The sequence below is a fragment of the Saccopteryx leptura genome, chromosome 3, assembly GCF_036850995.1.
Source record: "Saccopteryx leptura isolate mSacLep1 chromosome 3, mSacLep1_pri_phased_curated, whole genome shotgun sequence".
Lineage (NCBI taxonomy): Eukaryota > Metazoa > Chordata > Mammalia > Chiroptera > Emballonuridae > Saccopteryx > Saccopteryx leptura.
The window spans coordinates 283787670-283804825 of record NC_089505.1 but is presented as its reverse complement, the minus strand read 5'-3'; the positions used below and the strand labels follow the sequence as shown (position 1 = coordinate 283804825).

Genomic DNA, 17156 nt, shown 5'->3' with positions numbered 1-17156 from the left:
TACAGTGGTACCTTGAGATACGGGTTTAATTCGTTATTTAACCGAGCTCGTAAGTCAGTCAACTCGTATATCAACCAAATCTCTCCCATTTAAAATAACTGAAATAGATTTAATCTGTGAAACATCCCCAAACCATCCTAAATTATGAAAAAAGACATGTTTTTGTTTGTTTTTTTACAGAGACAGAGAGAGAGTCAGAGAGAGGGACAGGGACAGACAGACAGGAAAGGAGAGATGAGAAGCATCAATCATTAGTTGTTCACTGAGGTGCTTTCTCATATGTGCCTTGACCGCGGTCCTTCAGTAGACCAAGTAACCCCTTGCTCGAGCCAGCAACATTGGGTCCAAGCTGGTGAGCTTTGCTCAAACCAGATGAGCCCGCGCTCAAGCCGGCGACCTCGGGGTCTTGAACTTGGGTCCTCGGCATCCCAGTCCGACGCTCTATCCACTGTGCCACTGCCTGGTCAGGCCAAAAAAGACACATTTTTAATTAAGAAACACACATGTATACTTTATCAATGCATAACAAAATATATGAAATAAAAGAAAAAAGTGTTATTTAGTACTGTATTCTTACCTTGGAGACAGATGAGTGCGGCTAACAGAGGTGAATGGCAGAGGAGGAGGGAGGGAGGAAGGGATGCAGGCACTGTATAGACATGTAACCTAAAACTGCACTTTCTTAACACTACATGTAAACTAAAACTGTATTTTCTTTACTTTAAACAAAACTAAAACTGCACTTTCTTTACTTAAAATGAAACCACAAAAACTTAATCGTAAAAAAAATGCACTTTCTTAACTTTAAACTTAACTTAAGCTTAACATTACATATTTTGGCCCTGGCCGGTTGGCTCAGCGGTAGAGCGTCAGCCTGGCGTGTGGGGGACCAGGGTTCGATTCCTGGCCAGGGCACATAGGAGAAGCGCCCATTTGCTTCTCCACCCCCACCCCCTCCTTCCTCTCTGTCTCTCTCTTCCCCTCCCGCAGCCAAGGCTCCAGTGGAGCAAAGATGGCCCGGGCGCTGGGGATGGCTCCTTGGCCTCTGCCCCAGGCGCTAGAGTGGCTCTGGTCGCGGCAGAGCGACCCCCCCCCCCCAGAGGGGCAGAGCATCGCCCCCTGGTGGGCAGAGCATCGCCCCTGGTGGGCGTGCTGGGTGGATCCCGGTCAGGTGCATGCAGGAGTCTGTCTGACTGTCTCTCCCCGTTTCCAGCTTCAGAAAAAGCAAAAAAAAAAAAATAAATAAATAAAAATAAAACAAACAAAAAATTACATATTTTTCATTTAATCATCACCTGTTTTTGCCTTTTTGGCTGCACTTTCGGCACTTTCACTTGCAGGACTTTTGAATAAAAATCTATCCAAAGAGGTTTTCTTTTGCCTGCCTTTTAAAATGTTATGGAAATGTGACAAACAAGTGTCATTAAAAAGTGCTGGGAAAAAAAAAAGTGCTGAAGCAGCAGCTTCTCAAATCACGACTCATCTCAGAATTTTGCTCGGATCTCAAACAAAAACACAGACCGAGTTGCAGCTCATATCTTAAAAAAGTATGTTGGGGCCCTGGCCAGTTGGCTCAGCGGTAGAGCGCGGCCTGGCGTGCGGGGGACCCGGGTTCGATTCCCTGCCAGGGCACATAGGAGAAGCGCCCATTTGCTTCTCCACCCCCCCCCTCTTCCTCTCTGTCTCTCTCTTCCCCTCCCGCAGCCAAGGCTCCATTGGAGCAAAGATGGCCCGGGCGCTGGGGATGGCTCCTTGGCCTCTGTCCCAGGCGCTAGAGTGGCTCTGGTCGCGGCAGAGCGACACCCCCGGAGGGGCAGAGCATTGCCCTCTGGTGGGCAGAGCGTCGCCCCTGGTGGGCGTGCCAAGTGGATCCTGGTCGGGCGCATGCGGGAGTCTGTCTGACTGTCAATCCCCGTTTCCAGCTTCAGAAAAATACAAAAAAAAAAAAAAAAAAAAGTATGTTGGGGCCCTGGCCGGTTGGCTCAGTGGTAGAGCGTCGGCCTGGCATGCGGGAGTCCTGGGTTCGATTCCCGGCCAGGGCACACAGGAGAAGCGCCCATCTGCTTCTCCACCCCTCCCTCTCTCCTTCCTCTCTGTCTCTCTCTTCCCCTCCCGCAGCCAGGGCTCCATTGGAGCAGAGATAGCCCGGGAGCTGAGGATGGCTTTGTGGCCTCTGCCTCAGGCGCTAGAATGGCTCTGGTCACAACAGAGCAAGGCCCCAGATGGGCGGAACATCGCCCCCTGGTGGGCATGCCAGGTAGATCCCGGTCGGGCGCATGCGGGAGTCTAACTGCCTCCCCATTTCCAACCTCAGAAAAATACCAAAAAAAAAAAAAAAGTATGTTGGTGTGCTCGTATCTAAAAACCACTGTAGTTGGAATAATCCATGAAGATTTCTTGAAGGATATCTGTAGGAATGGGGGAATGCAATGAAATTTCATTACTTTTATTGAACACCTACTGTATGTCAGATGTTATTCTACACATTTTACAAATGATTATTCTCACAATAGCACTTTGAATTTTAAGGAAAAGAGAATGAGGCTTTCCAAGATAACATAATAATCCCAAAATATAGTTTTGTATCTTGATTGCACTGATAAAATGACATAGAACTAAACACATCACATAATATAAATGTTAAATCTGTTTTTGTAAAATTATGTATTATGTGTTGGGGCAAACTGGGTAAGCTGTCCTCTGTTCTATCTTCGAGAAATACTGATCAGGTATTTTATGGAATATCCTTCAATTTGGGTCTATCCAATGTTTTTCTCATAGATAGGGGTTGTGCGTTTTGGGGAGGCAGACCACAGAAGTCTGTACTATATTCCCAATTATTAATCTAATAATTATTTCAAAATTAAACGTAAAAAAAATGTAGTTATTCTCCAAAGGCGATGATTGATAAATTTACTTGACTCGAGTCCCCACAACACCCACACACACCTATTAACAATTCACATAATTCTAGTTGTTTGGAATGTGAATAGAAAAACTAGACTTAATTATATGCTCCCAGCACCTCTTATCTGGCAGTTTTGTTCAACAAAAAGATTCGGTGACGGGGGAAGGGGCGTTGTAACAGGAACGGGTTTGGGGAGGTCGTTAGGCCAGACCAGAGGTTTTTCAGACTGTTTATTCTCTGATTAGAGCCGTGGTCCAACCCGGAGGTCCCCTTACGGCCACAGCCAGTGCCAGGAACTGTGCGGGCACAGCTGGAACTGCAGCAAAGGGTCTCAGGGCGTCTCAGGTGGCCCGGGACCCGGTCGCGCCCAGCGGAAATACATAAAAGCCCAACCTCCCCTCGCCAGGAGTCCCACGCTGGGTGGAGCTCAGGCAGCGGCCACTCCCAGGCCTCAAAGAATCTGGGACGTTGCGGACGCCGAGCTAGCCAGACCAGCGGCGCGTGGCACGCGCGAGCCCTCCCGCGCATGCTCCATCCCTCCGCCTCTCGCCCCCGGCCCGCCTCTCTTGCCCCCTCCTCAGGCAGCCTCCCCCAGCTTGCCCCTCCGGGCGCGCGTCCGACGTCCCGCGTGCGTGCCGGCGCTTGACTTCACTTCCGGTTAACGCGCTCCGCTTGCCCCCTGGCCCCGGATGGTGACTGGCGGTGGTGGTGCACCTCCCGGGACTGTCACTGAGCCGCTTCCCAGTGTGATTGTGCTGAGCGCAGGCCGGAAGATGGCGGCTGCGGCTGCGGCGGCCTCGGGCCTGGGCTGCTCCTCGGCGGCGGGGGCGGGAGCGGCCGGGGTCTCGGAGTGGCTGGTGCTGAGGGACGGCTGCATGCGCTGCGACGCGGAGGGGCTGCACAGCCTTTCCTACCACCCGGCGCTCAACGCCATCCTGGCGGTCACCAGTCGCGGGACCATCAAAGTCATCGACGGCACTTCGGGGGCCACCCTGCAGGCCTCGGCGCTCAGTGGTGAGTGTGCGGCACGCCGGGCCGGGGCTGGGTCCGCTGCGGGAGGAGCCGGGCCCGCAGGATGCCGGGGAAGGAAGCCGCCCAGTCCCGGGGCTCGGCCTCCCGGGGAGGGAAGCAGCGTAACGGGAGCTTGGTGGCGGGAGGGCAGGGCTGGGGGCTCAGGCCTGGCTGTGCAGGGGGGCCCGGAAGCAGATGGAAGAGGTCCGTGGGACTTGGCTTTTTCTGTGCTGCAGCCGGGAAGGAAAGACGGGCGAGTTAGGGAGTGGTGGGAGTTGCCTTTCGGGCCTTGAACGTCCGGTGTAGGTTGGTCCTCTGGGAGAGGTGAGGAGGCCTCGGGTCTCGGTCCTGGAGAAACCAGACCTCCGGGTAGGTTCTGGAGAATGTGTCGGTATTGCCTTCACCCTGCTGAGAGGGAGGAAAGGTCGAAGGGTTGGTCCAGAAGAGAGGCTAGTGGCCGAAGGCGAGCGTCCGAGCCGGCACCCAAGCTCTCCCTTCTTGAGGATCGAAGTGGCTCCCCGGCTGTTCCTGAGACCTGCAGGTGTTGGGATGTGCCGCGGGCTTCGTGCCCCGGGTGGGAGTGGGAATGGGGTCGGGGTGGGGTTCTTGGAGTGGGGGTAGAGAAGGAAGTAGGCGGGTTAGCAGCCTGAACTGTTCCGTCGACGACTTTAGGACTCTGGCGAACTCCATAGAAGACTAGACCTTCTCCCCTAACTCTGGACTCCCAACTTCTACCCCCCAGTGTGACGAGAAACTCAGAACCTGCGGTGTATGAAATGTAGATTTCTTTTGGTTCGTAATGAGGTGAAACTTCACACCCTCTCTAGTTGTTCTACCGTAGTGAGCAGAAAGTTGGGATTTGGAGGTTTGTCTGAGTCTCAGCGAAGGAGAGCAGTTCGGGGTGGTGTACACCTTGGTCCAGGGACGGACTTTTAGTCTGCACCAGGTGACCGCTCAGTGAGCGGGAGTGGAGTGTTTTGGAATTGCCCTGGCTGAGATGACATTTCAGTTGCGGGTTAATGAGTGACTTAATTTAGATTTATAAGTTGAGATTGAAAAGTGAGGATATATGAGTGAGTTAGACTTATGCACAGATTTATAATATATACGACTGTGCATTTAGCCAAGTAGGAGTAGTTACGTGGTCTGCCAATTCACTTATATTTTAACATAGACAAATTAGGAAAGGTCGTTATTTTAGTTTACTGTGTAATAAGAACTTAAGTAACTGGCAATTTAGAGATATAAAGATAAAATAAGATTTAATTTTTGTTGATATCAGAGTTCTGAAAGAAATGGACTGTTTATAGCTATGGAATATAAACATGTGACATATCTAAGATATGTCTAAGAGAAAACTTTGTGTTGTAGGCTTGTAAGTTTTCCTTTCTTGGCTTAGGGAGCAGGAGGGATGTCCTAGATGTAGCAATGAGCAGTTACTGCACCTTGGACATAACAGCTTGTATAGGGAGATAATCATTAGTAATTGGATAGCCTCCTAAACTAACTTTAAAATATTTCAAATTGAAGAAGATATAAAGAATAATTATGATGTATCTCCCACTCAATTTATGAAATAAAACAGAGTTGAAGCTTCCTCTGTGTCCCTTCCTCACCTCCCTCTTCCATGAATATTGTCTTAAATTTGGTTTTATCATTTTCATACATGTCTTGATGCTTTTTAGTATATGCTTGTATCTTTTAATTTTTATTTCTTGAGAGAGCGAGACAGACAGGAAGGGAAATGACACGCATCAACTCATAGTTGCAGCACTCTTAGTTGTTCGTCTGTCAGTACTCATATGTGCCTTGGGTGGGGCTCCAGCCGAGCCAGTGACCCCTTGCTCAAGCCAGTGACCTTGGGTTCAAGCCAGCGACCATGGGATTATGTCTATAATCCCATGCTAAAGCTAGTGAGCCTGCAGTCAAGGGGGATGAGCCCTGGAGACCTCAGGGTTTTGAACCTAGGCCTTCAGAAGTCCCAGGTCATTGCTCTATCCACTGTGCTACCACCTGAGGCTATGCTTGCATCTTTAAACAATATCCAATATTGTCTTTAATAATTTTAAACTTTGAATACCTGGTAAGTGGTATCATAGTATATGTATATGGATATTTATAAAAAGCCATATTAACAAAAATCTTAAAATGTTTTCTATAGAAGAGAAGTTTCACGGAATTTTTTTTTTTTTACATGGACAGAGAGTCAGAGAGAGGGATAGACAGGGACAGACAGACAGGAACGGAGAGAGATGAGAAGCATCAATCATTAGTTTTTCGTTGAACACCTTAGTTGTTCATTGATTGCTTTCTCATATGTGCCTTGACCGTGGGCCTTCAGCAGACTGAATAACCCCTTGCTCAAGCCAGCGACCTCGGGTCCAAGCTGGTGAGCTTTTGCTCAAATCAGATAAGCCTGTGCTCAAGCTGGCAACCTTGGGGTCTTGAACCTGGATCCTCTGCATCCCAGTCTGACGCTGTGTCCACTGCTCCACCACCTGGTCAGGCATTTCACGGAATTTTATATCAGGAAGCCTTATTTAAATATGCTAGAATTTGTTATAAGTGGTTGGGGAAATTGAACATTTATGCATGTGCCTGTTCATAAAAGGGGAAAAAAGTCACTCTAATGGTAGATTATTAAAGGGGAGGGTTATAGGTGCATAATATAAGTGTAAAGGTAGATGCATAAAACCTAGCACTGATTCGGGATGATTTAGTTGGGATTTGTTGATTAGAAAAGTATGGGATTGGATACAATGGCAGATTCCCCTACATTGAGCATGGAATATGTAATTTAAAAGATATAGGACTTGTGTAAACAAAATAAAATATTACAGAAAAAGTTTGAAACAGACAATGGGCAAATTGTGAAATGTTTTTATATGTGAGAAGTGCAGTTTTTTTTTAATTTTTTAATTTTTTAATTTTTATTTTTTCTGAAGCTGGAAACGGAGAGACAGACAGACTACTGCATGCGCCCGACCGGGATCCACCCGGCACGCCCACCAGGGGCGAGGCTCTGCCTACCAGGGGGCGATGCTCTGCCCCCTCCGGGGCGTCGCTCTGCCACGACCAGAGCCACTCTAGCGCCTGGGGCAGAGGCCAAGGAGCCATCCCCAGCGCCCGGGCCATCTTTGCTCCAGTGGAGCCCTGACTGCGAGAGGGGAAGAGAGAGACAGAGAGGAAGGAGGGAGGGGTGGAGAAGCATCGACCTGGGACGCGGAGGACCCAGATTCTGAAAACCTGAGGTTGCTAGCTTGAGTGCGGGCTCACCTGCTTGAGCACAGGGTTTTGGCTTGAGCATCCGATCATAGACCCGACCCCATGATCACTGGCTTGAGCCCAAAGATCTCTGGCTTGAAGCTCTTGGTTGCTGGCTTGAGGTAGTGGTCACCGGCTCAGCTGGAGGCCCCTCTCCCCAATCAATAAGTGCTGCAACAAGTTGATGCTTCTCATCTCTCCCTTCCTCCCTCTCTTTCTCTCTCTGGGAGGGGGGAAGAAAGAAACTTTTTCTGCTTGTTTATATCTCTTCCTCAGGATGCCTAATACAAAATATTAATATTTTTGATTTGGTGTAAACTAATGTGTATGGTAAGTGGATGCTTACTTACATACTAACTGCTAAATAAAAATCTTCTTTAGCTTTTTTTTCCTTTTTAAAAAAGTTTATTGATTTTAGCCTGACCTGTGGTGGTGCAGTGGATAAAGCATTGAACTGGAATGCTGAATTTGCAGGTTCAAAACCTGAACTTGCCCAGTCAAAGCACATATGAGAGTTGATGCTTTGTGCTTCTTCCCCACTTCTCCCTCTCTCTTCCTCTCTAAAATGAATAAAGTCTTAAAATTTTTTAAAAAAGTTTATTGGTTTTAGAGGGGAAGGGAGGCAGGGAGGGGCAGAGAGAGAGAGACAAAGGAAGAGAAAGAGGGAGAGAGAGGAAAACATCAGTTTGTTGGTTGAGCCTTGTATGTGCTTTGACTGGAAATTGAACCCACAATCTTGGTATCAAAATGACACTAACCTACTGAGCTGCCTGGCCAGGGCTTCTTAAATAGGTTTTTTTTTTTAGGCAAGAGGAGGGGAGATGGGCAGACTCCCACATGTGCCCTGACTGGGATCCACCTGGCAACCCCACGTGAGGCCGATGCTTGAGTACTGAGCTATTTTTAGTGCCTGAGGCTGATATGCTGTAAGGGAGCTATCCCCAGTTCCCAGGGCCATGCTTGAATCAATCGAGCCACTGGCTGTGGGAAGGGAAGAGGGAGTGAAGGGGGAGATGGAGGGTGGAGAAGCAGATGGTTGCTTCTCCTGTGTGCCCTGACTGGGATTGAACCTGGGACGTCCATACACTGGGCTGATGCTCTAGCCACTGAGCCACCTGCCAGGGCCTTCAATAGATTTTTTTCAAGAGCAGTTTTAAATTCATAGTAAAACTGAGCAGAAGTAGCAGGTTCCCATATTCCCCCTGACCCCATGCATGCACACACAACCCTCTTCACTGTTACTATCTAGTACCACAATGGTGCATTTGATAGAATCAATGAATGTGCATTAATACATCATTATTCATCCAAAGTCCATTTTTTACATTAGGTTTCACTTTTGGAGTTGTACAGTCTATGGGTTTTAACAAATATATCCAACATGTCATACAGAAAAGTTTTCACTGTTCTAAAAGTCCTCCTTGCTCTCCCTGTTACCCCTTCCTCTCCCATTGCTGTGGCAACCACTGATCTTTTCACTGTCTCTGTAAAATGTTAAATATTTGGACTCATACAGTATAGTATGTAGCCTTTTCAGTTTGGTTCTTTCACTTAGTAATAATGAATTTACATTTCCTCCGTGTCTTTTCATGGCTCAATAGTTAACATCTTTTTAGTGCTGAAAAATATTCTGTCATCTGGATGTACTACAGATTTTTTTTTTTGATGTACCACAGTTTATCTAATATTCACCTACTGAAGGACATCTTGGTTGCTTCCAGGTTGTGGCAGTTATGATTAAGGTGCTGTAAATATTTGTTTGCAGGATTTTGAGTGACATAATTATTTCATTTGTGTAAATACCAAGGAGCATGACTGCTGGATCATATGGTAGGCTTATGTTTAGTTTAGTAAGAAAACTGCCAAACTGTTTTCCAAAGCTGCTGTACTATTTTGCATTCCAGCAGCAGTGAATGAGAATTCCTGTTGCTCCACATCCTCATCAGCATTTGCTGTTTTCCAGTGTTTTGAATTGTGGCCATTTTAAGAGGTGTGTAGTGCTATCTCATTGTTTTAATTTGCAGTTCCCTAATATGATGTTGAACATCTTTTTATATGCTTATTTGTGGACTTTGAATTTAAAAAAATAAAAATAACTACATATACCACGTGACCATTTATTTATATTACTAGATATGTCCCTCTCTTTAGCTCTTTGTTCCTGCAATTTTGCATATCAGTTAGTATGAGCCTGGTTTTGGAGACAAGATGGCTTGGAGTAAAGCCCTAGTTTCTGTTTGTTTTTTTGTTTTCCCCAATTTAACTCTGTAGCCTTGACCAAATTACTTAACATTTCTGTTCCAGTGTTCCCTTTTGCAAAATGGAATGATAATGGTACCAATAGTGAGGATTGTAATATGCAGCTCTTGAAAATTTAGTGTTAATACATCTAAAGTGCTTAGAACAGTGGGTTTAATGTTCAAACAATTTAATGTTCAACAGTGTTTAATGACTTAAGGAAAGAAATAATCATGCTAATTATGCATCTGGTAAGAATGAATCTTCTATCTGAAATTGAAGAAGGAAAAAATAATTTGTGTTGGTTTGCTGAGGTACCACATTCATATAACTTTTACTACAGTTTATTATAATTGTTCTATTTTATTTTTAGTTATTGTTGCTAATTTTTTTCTGTGCCTAATTTACAAATTATACTGTATCATAAGTATGTATGCATAGAAAAAACAGTATACATAGGGTTAGGTACTATCTGTGCTTTCAGGCATCAGTTGGGGATCTTAGAATGTATTCCTCTGCATAAGGGGGGACTACTATACAAGACAGTATGGTGAGTAGCTTTTGTTGGAAAAGGCTGGGAAGCAAGAGGAAGATACTGATTTCAGTTGTGTTAATTTTGAGGTTTGAAGGACATCCAAGTAGAGACTTCCAGAAGCATTTGAAAATTCAGGGTTGATGCTTCAAGATTTGGGAATATAGATTGGGAAGGCACTGGCATTTATAGAGAAAGCCTCATCAGTGGTTAAAGATACTGGCTCTGGTACAAGACTGAGTTCCAATCTGTGATTCACCACATAGTAGCTGTGCCCTGAGGTAAGGTGCTTAACCTCTCTCTGCACTTCAAAATTAATACCTTACTCATTGGGTTATTGGAAAGATTAAGCAAACTCATATGTGTAGACACTGCATGACACACCTACCAGAGCATTCAATAAAATTTTGTATTGGTGCTTTTAATTACATTGTCCAGTTCAACAAGTGTCATTTTGAGGTAATAAGAATAATTAAAAAATTTATTTTTGTTTTTTTTTGAGAGAGAGTGGAGAGTGATGAGAAGCATCAACTTGCAGTTGCTTGACTTTAGTTCATTGATTTCTTCTCATATGTGCCTTGACCAGGGGGCTCAAGGTGAGCCACTAACTCCTTGCTCAAGCCAGTCATCTTTGGGCTCAAGTCAGCGACCCCGCAGTCAAGCTGGCAAGCCTGTGCTCAAGCTGACCTTGAAGTTTCGAACTGGGGACCACAGCATTCTAGGTCAGTGCTTTATCCACTGTGCCACCACCTGTAGTCTGAGGTAACAAGAGAATTTGAAATCTGCTCTCCCCAAAATGCAGAGGTGATACCTCAAGCCCTGGGCCTGGTTGCTCAGTTGGTTAGAGCATCATCCTGATACACCAGGGTTGCCAGTTAGATCTTCAGTCAGGGCACATACAAGAATCAACCAATGGTCCTGGACAGATCGATGGCTCTGTTGATTAGATCATCATCCTGAAACAGAGGTTTCCAGTTTGATTCCTGGTCAGGGCACATACAGGGACAGATTGATGTCCTGTGTCTCTCTAAAAATATTATAAAGTAAATGTTAATAAAGTAATGTTAAAAAAAAAAAAAGAATACCAATGAATGCACAAATAAATGGAACAACAAATTGATGGTTTTCTCTCTTTCTTCCCCTCTTTCTTCCCCTCCTCTCCCTCGCCGCCCTCTCCCTTCCTCCCTCCCTTCTCCCTCTCCCTCCCCCCTCCTCCCTCTCCCTTCTTTCTCTTCCCCTCTCCCCCTCTTCCTCCCTCTTCCCTCTTCTTCCCTCCTCCTTTCCTCTCCCCCTCTCCCCCTTCCATCTTCTCTCCCTTTCCTCTCCTCCCCTCCTCCTTCCCTGCCCCTTCCCTCTCCCTCCTTTTCTTTTCCTCCCCTTTCCTCTTCCCTTCCTCCCCCACCCTTTTCCCTTCCTCCTTACCTCCCTCCCTCTCTCCCTCTCTCTGTCCCTCTCTCTCAAATCAATAACGAAAAAGAGAGGTGACACTTCAACTGAGACTTGAAAGAAAAGGAGTTAGAGGGAACAGCATGAGCAAGTGTAGAGATGTGAATTTGGTAATAAGTTACAAGCAGTTTGGCATTACAATGTAAAGCATGAAGAAAGGGGTGATGGGATATAGCATGAGAATCTTGGGCTTAGTTATCCTGACCCTTAGCTCCCATATTTTAAAGTAGTACAAGAACTCCCAGTTTACGTAAAAAGTCTAGGGCCCTGTTAACATAGGAGCTACATTTTTAGTATCAGTTAACAGGACAACTCCCTTCTGGCTGGCTTAGCTTTGAGGTTTTAATGGGAACAAGTCCATTAATACTCTTCCATCTGTCCTTCAACTTCACAAATGTTGTTACCATCTCCCCTCTTGTTCTTGTCTTTGTGGTTTGGTTAATGTCCTCTTTATCTCTTCCTTGTCTTTGCATTGGGAGCTTGGGAGGGAGCAGAGGTAAATTTGTGTGTATTACCATGTCTTTGTTTAACTGGAGATCTGTAGTTGTAACTGTACTTAGGAATGTTGGCTATAGCTGTAGATAGTATATAAACCAGGGGTCAGAACTTTTTTGGCTGAAAGAGCCATGAATGCCACATATTTTAAAATGTAATTCCATGAGAGCCATACAGCGAACTGTGTACGTTACTCATTATCCAATAAAAATTTGGTGTTGTCCCGGCGGACAGCTGTGATTGGCTCCAGCCACCTATAACCATGAACATGAGCGGTAGGAAATGGATAGATTGTAATACATGAGAATGTTTTACATTTTTAACATTATTATTTTTATTAAAGATTTGTCTGCGAGGCAGATGCAGCTATCAAAAGAGCCACATCTGGCTCACGAGCCATAGGTTCCCGACTCCTGATATTAACAATAATAGATTTCTGTAATAAAGTAGGTAAGAACAGTGGTGAGGTGGGTGGGAAATATCCCTCTGATACCTACCTACTGCTCACAATCTTATGCCTTTTGTGCCTTTGGCAAGAAACCTTCTCTGACTTACTATCTTTAAATGGACTAGTAATTCTTTCCCAGAATTTTTTACTATCTGATAAGAAAATGAAGGGAGAAATTCTTTGTAAATCGTAGAACTTAAAAAATTTGTGGTATACAAAAAACTCAAGATAAACTCCTTGGTTATAGAAGAGGAGATAAGAGAGGTACAAATAATAAAAAGGAAGAAATATAGAGAGGAGATAATGGATATACAAATAACAAAGGGAATAAAGTAATTGCTATATAAAACAATTTGTGACAAGGGCAGTGCTCCTAAAAAGAACTAACTCGTTCTAGTTTGAGTTGTCAAGTCAGGGATGTATTTTAGAGGAGGTAAATATTATGCTTATTTTAAGAGGAAATGATATTTATTTGTGATTTTTTTCTTCTACTATTACTCTGATTTATGGAGTAGGGGGGAGAGAGAAGACTGGGGAGATGGCACAGGACAGTGGTTCTCAGCCTAGGTTGCTCATTATAATCATCAGGGGAGTTTTATTTTATTTATTTTTTTTTACAGGGACAGAGAGAGTCAGAGAGAGGGATAGAGAGGGACAGACAGACAGGAACAGAGAGAGATGAGAAGCATCAATCATCAGTTTTTCGTTGTGACACCTTAGTTGTTCATTGATTGCTTTCTCATATGTGCCTTGACCGCGGGCCTTCAGCAGACCGAGTAACCCCTTGCTCGAGCCAGCGACCTTGGGTCCAAGCTGGTGAGCTTTTTTTTTTTTTTTTTTTTTTTTTAATTTTTTTTTTTTAAATTTTTTTTCTGAAGCTGGAAACAGGGAGAGACAGTCAGACAGACTCCCGCATGCGCCCGACCGGGATCCACCCGGCACGCCCACCATGGGGCGATGCTCTGCCCACCAGGGGGCGGTGCTCTGCCCATCCTGGTCGTCGCCATGTTGCGACCAGAGCCACTCTAGCGCCTGAGGCAGAGGCCACAGAGCCATCCCCAGCGCCCGGGCCATCCCCGCTCCAATGGAGCCTCGGCTGCGGGAGGGGAAGAGAGAGACAGAGAGGAAAGCGCGGCGGAGGGGTGGAGAAGCAAATGGGCGCTTCTCCTGTGTGCCCTGGCCAGGAATCGAACCCGGGTCCTCCGCACGCTAGGCCGACGCTCTACCGCTGAGCCAACCGGCCAGGGCCAAGCTGGTGAGCTTTTTGCTCAAACCAGATGAGTCTATGCTCAAGCTGGCGACCTCGGGGTCTCGAACCTGAGTCCTTCTGCATCCCAGTCCGACGCTCTATCCACTGCGCCACTGCCTGGTCAGGCCATGAGGGGAGCTTTTAAAAAATACTCTGAGCCCTCATAGTCTGACTTAAGTGGTCTGGAGTGGAGCCTAGGCATACTTTTTTTTTCTTGAGCATGCTAGGCGATTGTAATATGCAGCTGAGTTTACAGGTTCACACTTTAACAAGAACCCCTGACAATTACATTTACAATACCTGATATGCTTGGATTTTGTTAGAGGTTTTGTTTGAACTAATTAATAACTGTTTTGTCTTAATATATTTTTTTGTAAGAAAAACTTCCCATGTTAGTTTTCTGCTAATAAAACCTATCTCATTATATTTTATACTGTATTTAGTGAATATATAATGAAATAATGCTTGTAAGAGCAGGGATATATGAAAGGATATATCAACAATTTCTGTTTTTTCCGTTCCTACTGTAATTCAGTTTTGGTTGATTTATTTTATTTTTTAATTTTTTTTTCCACTGAGTGCTCTGATACCTTTCCATAAAAATACCACTATGGCCTAGGACAGTGACCTCATACTGGGGGCAGAAGGAGAAGAGGAGAAAAGGGGTGAGGGAGGGCAGAGATGGCTGGGGGTTATCTGTACTAGATCACTAGTTTCATACCTAAAATGTCTTAGTTACATGTTGTATTAAAAATATGATAACTCTGCATTTTACCACTTATAGTTTATTTTAATATATTAAAAAGTTCTTCAAAACTATAGAAAATAATTTATTCATAAACATTTTTGTCAAGCATTGGTGAAACAGCAGTTAACGAAGTCCTTTCTTTCCTAGAGCTCATAGTTTAATGAGAAGAGATGTAGCACATGCACACACACTCACGCAAACCATGTCAGTTGGTGATAAATACTGTAAGAAATTAGAGCTGGTTCAAAATGATGGTGGATAAACTGGTGCTGTGTGGTCTGGCAGGTCTCTAAGGTGGCACTCGATTGAGGAGTGAGCCCAGGGATGTGAGATGGCAGGGTCCCTGGCCAGGAGAGGTTTCTAATGACCTGTTACTGTAGTATGCAAAACAGCTAGATAGAGTCTCATCATGTTTAGATGGAATTTGACTATGACTGACTTAAAATGTAGGCTATGTGAGGAATAATTCTGTATCTTTTGGTAAATGTCTTTGATGCTTACGTAGATGTTGATTCTCCTGCCTCCAACAACTCTGTACTTACATTACATTTTATCCATTTGTTACACTTTATTCCTTTATTCTTGGCCCTAGCCATGGACTTTCCCATACTTACTTTGTTTTGCAACAAGTTCTGTTTTACAGGAATACTCATTTAGTAATTAATATAATACAACTTTTGTTAAGTGATTTTACTTTTTGGTTACTTTAGTTGTATTTTACATACTTCATAAAAACCTTACATTGCCCTGGCTGGTTGGCTCAGTGGTAGAGCGTTGGCCTGGCGTGCAGGAGTCCGGGTTCAATTCCCAGCCAGGGCACACAGGAGAAGCGCCCATCTGCTTCTCCACCCCTCCCCCTCTCCTTCCTCTCTGTCTCTCTCTTTCCCTCCCGCAGCTGAGGCTCCATTGGAGCAAAGTTGGCCCGGGCGCTGAGGATGACTCCATGGCCTCTGCCTCAGGCACTAGAATGGCTCTGATTGCAACAGAGCAACACCCCAGATGGGCAGAGCATTGCCCCCGGTGGGCATGCCAGGTGGATCCCTGTCGGGTGCATGCGGGAGTCTGTCTGACTGCCTTCCCGTTTCCAACTTCAGAAAAATACAACAAACAAACAAACAAAAAAACTTACATTAATTTTGTACCCTCTTTTTTTTGTATGTGACAGAGACAGAGAGAGGGATAGATAGGGACAGACAGAAAGAGAGAGAGATGAGAAGCATCAGTTTTTTGTTGTGACTCCTTTATTTGTTCATTGATTGCTTTCTTATATGTGCCTTGACCTGGGGAGCTACAGCAGACCAAGTGACCCCTTGCTCAAGCCAGCGACCTTGGGCTCAAGCTGGTGAGCTGTGTTTAAACCAGATGAGTCTGCACTCAAGCCAGCGACTTCCGGGTTTCGAACCTGGGTCCTCTGCATCCCATTCTGATGCTCTATCCACTGCGCCACCTCCTGGTCAGGCTGTACCTTCTTTCTTGACCTTGATGTTTGTAGATAGTATGTGATAATAGACTATTTTAAAAATAGAAATCGATGTTACCTTGGTGGAAATGGAATTTTACATTTTGTTATGTCAATTTTCAGAGATAATATATATATTTCTGATGAGACTTTCACAAGTGGTGTAGTACTTCACACAGATAGTGCATTGTTAAAGAGCTGACTTTCTTAAATTGGGTATTAGAAATGATAACTAATTTTTTTTTTCTTTTTTGTATTTTCTGAAGCCAGAAACGGGGAGGCAGTCAGACAGACTCCCACATGCGCCCAACCGGGATCCACCTGGCATGCCCACCAGGGGGCGATGCTCTGCCCATCTGGGGTGTTGCTCTGTTGCAACCAGAGCCATTCTAGCGCCTGAGGCAGAGGCCACAGAGCCATCCTCAGCGCCCGGGCCAACTCTGCTCCAATGGAGCCTTGGCTGCGGGAGGGGAAGAGAGAGACAGAGAAGAAGGAGAGGGGGAGGGGTGGAGAAGCAGATGGGCGCTTCTCCTGTGTGCCCTGGCCAGGAATCGAACCCAGGACTCCTGCACGCTAGGCCGACGCTCTACCACTGAGCCAACCAGCCAGGGCCATGATAACTGATTTTAAAAAACACAGTTTCCTTTTGGGGGGGATGAAAAAAATTTTTTTTGTTGTTGTTGTTACTACTGGTTGAAGGCCACAAAGAATGGAAGTGGATTTGCTGTGATTTAAGGTAGGACTGTGTGGGGGAGGCAGGGCTCAGAGACTCAGGTCCTGGGGGTTCTGCCTCCTCCAGCTCAGGATAGGGGGCCCTGAGAGTAATCTCCTCCTGCTCTCAGGACCCCCCAAAATATTTTTTTAAGGGAGAAGAGGGCAGATAGACTCCCGCTCTGACCAGGATCCACCTGGCAATCTCTGTCTGGGGCTGATGCTCTGCCCATCTGGGGCCATGCTTGCAACTGAGCTATTTTTAGTGCCTGAGACGGAGGCTCCACAAGCCATCCTGTGTCTAGGGCCAATGTGCTTGAATTGAGCCATGGTTGCAGGAGGAGGAGGAGGAGAAGGAGAAGGGGAGAGAAAGAGAGAGAGAGAGAGAGGAGGGGAGGAGGGGAGTGGTGGGAGGGAAAAGCCAATGGTCATTTCTCTTGTATGCCCTGACCAGGCATCAAACCTGGGACGTCCATATACCAGGTTGACCACTCTACCACTGAGCCAACTGGCCAGGGTCTGAAAATTTTTACTTTAAAAGTAACTTACCTTATTGTAGAACATCAGAGAGGAAAGGGAAAGAGTATTTATCCATGATTTCATTACCTGGAGATGGCCTATGTTAGCATTTAGTGCGTAACAATTTT

General features: G+C 45.5%; 1 protein-coding gene across 10 annotated transcripts in view; it reads left to right on the top strand.

Moving 5' to 3' along the window:
• Positions 1-3477: 3477 nt before the first annotated feature.
• The window catches only part of BIRC6 (baculoviral IAP repeat containing 6), a 238151-nt gene continuing 224472 nt past the window's right edge, over positions 3478-17156 (top strand). For 6 of the 10 annotated variants that reach the window (XM_066378557.1, XM_066378563.1, XM_066378562.1 and 3 more), the window contains exon 1: positions 3490-3922. In XM_066378557.1, the coding sequence (XP_066234654.1) occupies positions 3598-3922 (325 nt within the window). In that variant the 5' untranslated portion in view covers positions 3490-3597. Of the gene's footprint in view, positions 3923-17156 lie in introns of all 10 variants that reach the window. The other 4 variants (XM_066378565.1, XM_066378558.1, XM_066378564.1 and 1 more) reach the window with 2 other exon arrangements.